The 8742-nt window shown below is 38.8% G+C and overlaps 1 protein-coding gene across 1 annotated transcript; it reads right to left on the bottom strand.

Annotated features, from left to right (window-relative positions):
* Window positions 1-6723: 6723 nt before the first annotated feature.
* Window positions 6724-7569, bottom strand: LOC114732899 (uncharacterized). The gene has a single exon (XM_028920277.1). The coding sequence runs from the start codon at window positions 7567-7569 to the stop codon at window positions 6724-6726; it is 846 nt and encodes a 281-aa protein (XP_028776110.1).
* Between the last annotated feature and the right edge of the window lie 1173 nt (window positions 7570-8742).

Here is an 8742-nt window from a genome sequence, read left to right as displayed (position 1 = left end):
GCGTGGTTAGAGATGCTTTGTAACAGGGAGAAGAAAAGTTGGCCCAAAAAAAAGGAAAAGAAAAGACTAGTACCATGGAATAAGCTGGTAACCATAGTTTTATTTATTTATTTATTTATTTTGCTTTCGCATCTGGTATCCTAGGGCAGGCCACCTTTAAGACACATCAACGGCCCCAGACTAATCTGGATCGCTAATTGTGAGCACCTCGAAGGGTGGGATAGCTGGCCAGGGGATTTAACACTTTCCATGCCCAAGCAGGGATTGAACCCCCGACCTTGGTTAAGGGAGGATGAGCCCCTTACCGCTCAACCACAGGCCCCTGGTTATATTTTATTTTAGTTTTTTGCTTTCACATCCGGTCAAGTTTTCTCAGATGCAGTAAATCTCGAAACATATTTTTCGAAATAGGGCATTTAAAGAAATGATCTCAAAAAATCGCGCCTTTTTTTTCTGACAATAAACTGGATACCATCCAAACAAGTTACAACAACATTACAAACCTAAATAAACAAACCAAAACAGAAAAACCAAAACATCTCGTATCATCCTCCATCTCCTTATAGTACACAAGGAGGGGGTTATTCAAAGACCTTGTAGCTTCCTGCCATTCCATGAGCAGCTCGTGCTAGGTGATCTGCGATATATAGCTCTTCATGATCCCTATGGCTTATTAGGACTTGCCAATCCTTGTAAAACAGCATCCGGGCTTCCTCAATTACATCTAGATACGGGTGATTCTGATCGCAACCTTTGATAGTCAAATTAAGTGCCTCCATACAATCTGATAGAAGATGAACTTTCCTAAATCCCTTGGTCAAACTTAGGTACAGACCTTGTATTATACCAATAAGCTTTGCAATAGTAGGTGGGACTTTGGACAATTTATAGCTGAATCCCACTATCCAGTTTCCATCTCTATCTTTAATCACTCCTCCACAACTACTATTACTATTATTGAGGACGGAACCATCTACCCCTACAACCATAAAACCTTCAGGTGTAGTCTTATAAGTTAGGCCCTCCAAATATCTATTGTTAAGTTTTTCACACTTCCTGTTGAGATCAAAGTCTAAGCAGGCCCTAAAGAAACTTGGTTGGGGGTTGTTGTGCTCATAGTTTGCTTCTTCTCCAAATAGCTTCTTGCACCTTGATGTCCATATGTCCTAACAAATATAACCAAACAGATTATTCCATCAGACCTTGCGAGTAAACTCTATTCCAGCTTCTTTTTATAGGTTCTACTCTAGCCATTGCGTACCTTGCAAAGAAAAGAAGTCCTCTCGTATGGAAGGTAGGAGCACTGATTTCCATCTTTCTCTTGCATTCTTACAATCTCGAAGTAGGTGCATTGCATCTTCATCCTCCTCACAACCAAATGGGCAAGTTGTTGAGTCCCTAATTCCTCTTTTACTTCTCAGTTGGCCTGTGTGCAATCTATCATGGCAAAAAAGCCACATGAAAGATTTTATCTTCTCTAGTATTCTCCACCTCCATATGCTCTCCTCGCTTCTTCGAGTACCTGCACGAAGAAACAAATATGCAGACTTAACAGAAAACCATCCATTAGAAGCTGGTTTCCATAGGTGTTTATCCTCTCCTCTCTCCTCACGGGGGGGATGCATATAAGTGATAGAGTCTACAATATTAGTTGGCAACCAAGCTCTTATCTTCTCCTTATCCCACTCTGTATTCCAAGCAACATAATTAATGACTTTCTCATTACTATCAATCAGTCCCTCCTTTCTTGGAATAAATTCAATCAACGGACTGTTCATTTCAGACCAGTTATCGAACCAAAAGGATGCATTTCTTCCATTACCTATCTTTGTTCCCAATCTAGTGGTGAATTTGTCCTAAACACTGCAAATGCTTTTCCAAGTGAGGGAAGAATTCTTTCTCTTGTTAACTTGAGGCAACCCCTCTTTGCAACATTTATACTTTGCTCTTAGGACTTGCGCCTATAAAGCATCAGCTCTACATATCATATTCCAGCACAATTTCATAATGAAGGCTTCATTTGGCTTACGTAAGTCTTTTAAACCCAAACCTCCACTTTTCTTATCCTTGGTTATTTCATCCCAAGAAACAAGATTTATTTTTCTTTCTTCTTCATTTCCTCCCCAAAAAAAAGTTTCTACTCTTTTTCTCAATCTCCCCTATGAGTTTTTAGGTAGAAGCATTGTTTGCATATGATAGGAAGGTAATGCAGCGATCACCGATTTAACGAGTATTGTCCTTCCTGCAATATTAAGATACTTTCTCTTCCACCCAGCAAGTCTGCTATTTGTTTTTTCCAAAATGGGGGTAAATCACCTGTAAGAGGCTCTCTAGTGAATGAGTGGGATGCCTAGGTACTTTCCTAGGTCTCCTATAAGTCCCACTCCTATTTTTTGGCTTAGTGAGATAGCCCTCAAGAAGTGAACATTCTTTGAGAAGCATATCTTGGTTTTTTCTTGTTCATTTTCTATCCAGAAACTCCACAAAAACTGTCTATACATTTCATCATCACTTCAATCTGTTACTCTGAAGCTTCACCAAATAGGATGAGATCATCAGCAAAGAAAATGTGGGAGAGTATTGGCCCTCTCCTATTGATCTTAACCGGTTTCCATTCTCCTTCTCTTATCAAGTTTGTGATTAAGTGGTTGAGCCACTCCATACAAAAGCGTAAAAATGTAGGGAGATATTGGGTCCCCTTGACGGATCCCTCTTATGCCCTTAAAATGTTTTGTGGGAGTTCCGTTCCAAAGGACTTTAAAAGATGGACTTGAAATGCAAGCCATAATAATATTATGTAACGAAGCTGGAAAGCCTGCGGCTGTTAAGGTATGATTGATGAATCCCCATTCCAGCCTATCATAAGCTTTTTCTAGATCAACCTTCACAGCTAACCAGCCCCTTGAACCTTTCTTCCTTTTCATTGAATGCATTACTTCCTGGGCTATGATGATATTATCACTAATCTGTCTTCCTCTTATGAAGTTGCATTGATGATTACCCACCAACTTATTCATTACATGCTTGAGCTTTCGGCTAATAATTTTAGTTATGATCTTGTAGCTCACGTTACACAAAGAAATAAGGTGAAAGTCCCTCAGAGTCTCTGGCCTATTGATTTTAGGAATTAAGACCAAATTTGTGTCATTTATAAGTTGTATTCTAGATGGGTCTCTCAACATTCCTGAGACCATTCTACAAACTGAAGGCCCCATTATGTTCCAGTACTGATGGTAGAAAAAAGCTTGTATACCATCCGGCCCCGGAGCCTTAAAAGCACCCATATCAAATATCGCTTCTTGAATTTCTGCATTACTGACTTCAGCTTCCAGCTTGTGAAAATCTTGACACTCCATACGTGGAAAATGGCTTAGAGTTTAAAGAACATTTCTTTCTATGGATTCTAATTGAAACAGAGTTTGATAGAACTCCAATATGCCATTTTTTTTAGTTCACTTTGATCATAGATCTAGTCTCCTTCGTTGTTCTTTAGTCCATCAACTCTGTTCCTTCTTCGGTGCATATTTGTTGGAGCATGGAAGAAGCTTGTGTTCTTATCACCCTATCTTAGCCAATTATTTCTAGAATTTTGGAACCTCATCAATTCCTCCTGGGCCAAAATTTTATTATATTCACTCCAAAGTTCTTGCTCTGTCTGCCAAAGGTTTCGAGAGCCCCTTCTGCCTCTTGCTCTCCCTACTCTTTCAATTCTATTAAGCAGGTTTGTTCTTTATATTCTGTAGTTTCTCGATCTCTTTTTATTCCATAAAGTAGCTTCATGCATGAAGGAATTAAACTGATCATTCCAACTTCCAGTAACCCAGCACCTTTGAACAATTTCCACAAAATTACTCTCTAACACCCATGCTGCTTGGCATCTGAACGATGGAGTTGTTTTTCCTCTGTCTTGCTCAGGTATGCTTTTTAGCAATAAGGCTTTGTGGTTTGAGCCAAACTTATTCAAAGTGTAGACTTTTGCTAAAGGAAAAAGTTCCATCCACTCAGTATTAGCAAAATCCCAGTCAATTTTCTCCATAAGTAAACCCCTTTCCCAAGTGTATTTCTTGTTGGAAATTGTGCCATAGGGGCCAATCATTGTGTTATGAACATTGTTGATTTATGAATTTCTTAATTATGTTATCATATTATTTGCATGTTTACTGTGATGACTATCTTTGGATAACTCATGATTTATCCTAAATGTCCCTGGTCGGTCATCTATGTGGGAGCAGAAATGAAATAAGACCAGTATGACTTTGAAGATATATAGAGATATAAATCAAAGTCATAGGCACACGTAAGAGTATAAGGTGTTGGACCGACCTGTTATAAGAGAGCTACATGGGTTAAGTCATAAGCTTCTCTCATATACAAACCATGTCACTATGCCCTTTGACCTGAGATAATCATGGATTCCTACATGAGAAACGCTCAGCTTTGACCTAGTCAAAAGTCACTTTTGACCGAGTGATCATAAAGACTATGTTCAGGGTTAGTGGTTTTTCTTGCGGAGGAATGTGAATGGTCAAAATGGAATTTGTCCCTCACATTCGTAGAGAGATATTACCGGGCCCCTCGATGAGTGAGTCTGAGAAATGTACGGCCATACTATAATGGAAAGGTAGTTCTGTTTCTATACTCAGACTACTCAAGGATCGAGAAAGTAACGGTCATAAATAGGAGGATGACGTTCTCCATGCCTCATCCATGACCAAAATGTCGTGTGACAAAAGGGACGTGATATGGTTATATGAAAGGTTACATCGTTCAATGATCCTCATATGATTTGGGTAGTCGTGATGTCTTGCTAGAAACCGCTTATGACTTGTGAGTCATTATAGTTAATGGCCCACTGCCAACTTCATATGGGCCTACAGGGTCGCACACAAAATAGCCCAACACAAGCTATGATGTCCAGATTCGTTGAATCTAAGATGTGTCCAGATTCAATGAATAATATAGGGTGGACATATATATATATAAATTCGTATATATATACATATTATATAAATATAAGAGATATTAATTATTAGATTTAATTTATAAGGATAAATTAGATCTATATCAATTTTAAATTGGTAAGATATAATATAATATCTCAAATTTGATTTATGAGAATAAATCAAATATAATTCCGTCATATCTTTATTTTGAATTAAATAAATAGGTGAATTAAATCTGTGGGACGGATTTAATATAAACCATATTTATTTAATTGTTTTCTTATTTGATTAGGCAATATTTGATATTGTATTAATTTCAGAATTAATTTAGGATTAATTTTGAAATTAAATATCCTTCATAATACCTATAGCATCCTATATATTTGATATTAGGAGCTAGGGTTTTGGGGGGGAGAGTGAAAAAAAAAACTTGCAGATAAGAGATGGCCAAAAATAGAGAAGGGAGGACGGATTCTTCTAACATAAACCCTAGAAGGACAAGAGGCGTTAGCACGTCGTTCGTGATTGGAACGCTGTTCGTGTGGATACCGGTAGAGGAAGCCGATCTGAGTTGTCGATTTCGAGCGATAAAAGAGGCGAGTAGAGGCATCCTGAACGGCGAAATCCCTGAGCCACCAAGAAATCGAACACTGAAGGTAATACTTCTTACTACTTGACTTAAACACAATTGGTAGATCCGGGTAAGGAATTGAAAATTTTAAATTTATTTTCCGTTGCGCGTCTTTCAATTCCCTTCATTTCTCTCCTACGCTTTCTACTTCCACTAATTGCGATTCTTGGATGCATTCTTCAAACTGTTTCATGGACAGAATATTTACACCTGCCCAACCTCTTTTATCATCATGTCTTAAATAGGCGTTGAAGTCACCTATTACAAGCCACGGATCATTCACATTGAGGCTCAAATTCACAAGGTCTGACCAAAGTTTTCTTCTCAAGACGCAACAAGGTTCAACATAAATGTAGGATAGCAGGACCAAAAAATTATCAATTTTATTCTCCACCTTAACATGGAGTAATTGGGTTGTGGAAGTAATTAACTCCACCTTATTTTCTTCTTCATTCCATAATACCCAAATACCCCCTGTGAAGCCTGTGGACTCTAAATGTATCCAGTTATTAAAACCATTTTCCTTATAACTCTATCAGCCTTTCTCCCACTAACACGAGTCTCAAACAAAACAAGCAGATCAATCTTCTTTCCTCTGGTTAAATCCCCTACTCTCAACAGGAAGGATCTTGAGGCAGCTCCTCTACAATTCCAAGCAACAATATTCATGATAAACCAAAGGAGAAGAAGGGTAGGCATACCTCCTTAGTGGGACCAGAGGTCTGCTACCAACTCGCTCATTCCGCTTTGCAACTCGTCCTTAACATCATCCTAAGTTTCGAACCACATATCATTTGCTTCCTCATTCTGAGTTTCAGGATTACTCTCTCCGTCCATATTCACCAGATCAGGAGGCTTCTTTAGTGATCTCACCATTTAATCCCTGGTCACACGATGTTCCTGTAAGTTTTGTGTGGTTTCCTTCATTGATGGAATTTCCAGTTCTATCTTCTCTTCTTGTCCTGTCATTAATGTTGTTTGGGCTTGCTCAAAATGGGCATTCAAGTTTGTTGGCCCTTTACTACTCATAGACCCAATGACTATTTGATTAAGCCTGACTACAAATTTTCTCTTTAGCACCGGGGAGACAATTTTGGGCCTAGAGGCTTGGCTTCTTTTAAGCCCAATCAGTTTCCTTTCTCGTCGAGACTACTCCTTCTGTGGGCTTTTTATTTGGGCATTGCCTTGTTTATTCTCTTTTGTAAGGCCCTTCTTATTATCCCCTAATTTTTCTCTTTCTTCATCACACTTATTTGCCAGCTCCTTCATTCCTAAGATTTCTGTCCCTCTCATACTTGTTTCACCAAAAACAAAGTAGCTTCGGTTCATATGTTGTTGATTTTGCAACCGTTCTCTTGCCTCTTCAGTACTAGGTTCTTTTCCTGCTTTTTTCCTCCATTCTTTTGCAGGCTCCTTTTTCTTGTTTGTAGTACTACTCGCCATTGTTGGGGTCTCTATCATCTCCTCTTGGAGTACTTCAAACTGTGTGCCAGTAGTTTTCTTTTTGTCAGAAGCAGTTGACTTATTTACACCTGCAGGGATATTTGCATTTCTTCGTTTTGCCTCTCGTCTCCCCAGTCTTTGTCTAAAGGTTTTTTGGGTAACCATCCACTCTCCGTACTGCTCCTTGTAAGTAACTCCTGGCACATTGACCAAAGGCTGCGTTGCTTTTGTTGTATTTTTCGGTGACTGCATCTTCTTCTTCGGTGGGTTGTTCTCCATTGTTCCACTCTGAGTCGTTCTTGCTAGGGAGCATTCTTCTTTCTTATGATCATATTTACCACACTGGAAGCAGATTACTTTAGGTCCTTCATATGCTACTGTGAATATCCTCTTCCGAATAATGAATCTCGATTGAAGTGGCTTAGTCAGATCAACTTCTACACTGACTCTCGTGAATTTACCCCGTTCCACGAATGTTCTTTGCTTATCACAGTGGACTAAGGTATTCATATCGAACTTTAAGGCTTTCCCAATCAGATTGCCCAACTCCATAAGGCAGTCCTCTGAGTAAATGTGCATAGGCAAAGTGGGGACTCTAACCCAGATTGCAACCTTTTTGAGTTGGTTACAATAAGAATTAAAATTGGGACTCTATCGTTGAACCGCTAAGTAGTGACCTTGTATAAGCCATGGCCCATCAAATAGTAACCTCCTGCAAAGGCTCTATTCTGCTATTCGAAAGACAAAATAGTTATTCGGAAGGTTGATCAGTTCGAAGTCTGACGACTTAAGAAGCCAACGTATCCTATCTGTCATCATCTGAAGGTTTGTGATTTTTCCTAGCAGAGTAATGATCAGGGCATTTCTCCATGGTTTGCACAGTTCCTTCAATCTCTCATTTTTCATATTGAGGCTTGGCAACCCCTCCATCAGTTTTTTCTGTTCTGGAGAGATATCCAGTGCCATCTGTTCTTCTTCTCTTAACCACTCCTCCATCTGTTCTTCTTGAGATTAGTCAAGGACTTTCTCTTCCTGTCCAACAAGTTTTGACTTGTACGAGATTTGTGTTTTACCCTGTTTCTTTTGCTCCCACCTATTTTGGTTCTTCCCTCCATCATCCAATTTCGTATCTCTTGATTGACCATTTTCTTGTGTATCCACTCCATCGCCATCGGCCATGAGAGTGTCACTCTCTCCAACAAGCATTTTCTTTATATTTCTTCTTAGCATATCAACATCTTTTGATTGTTCATGATCAGCGTTTGCCGGAATGTCACCGTTGGCTGTAACCCCCTCATGTTCATCCTGTCTCTCTCTAGTGCTCTCATTCTCTCTCTTCCCTCTAATCCACTACCTTCTTTCACACACCTATTATGTCCTCTTCTTCAGAATCACACCTTTTCAATAATTATAGAACTTTTAGAACAAATTGATAGAACAAATTTGTATTTTACCTCAAAAGAATTTCAAGTATCCAATATTTCTAAAAACTTTTAGAACAAATTTGTATTTTACCTTTTAAATAAATTGATAGAACCGAGTGAGATTTGATTGGTATCACTTAGTTGCAAAAATATATATAAATATTTATGTTTTTGGTATTGCTGCTTCGTAGCAAACAGAAGTCATCAGACTCTTGCCTAGTGCGAGGTGTATTTGTTTATGGATGGATTTATGATTTCAAAACTTCCCATTTTCGGTGACTGGATGTTTCTTTTAGTAGTC

The sequence above is a fragment of the Neltuma alba genome, unplaced genomic scaffold (assembly GCF_004799145.2).
Source record: "Neltuma alba isolate B1F8T4 unplaced genomic scaffold, ASM479914v2 tig00012943_pilon, whole genome shotgun sequence".
NCBI classification, from domain to species: domain Eukaryota; kingdom Viridiplantae; phylum Streptophyta; class Magnoliopsida; order Fabales; family Fabaceae; genus Neltuma; species Neltuma alba.
Note: the sequence above shows the minus strand (reverse complement) of the source record. Positions and strands in the feature narration are given on the sequence as shown.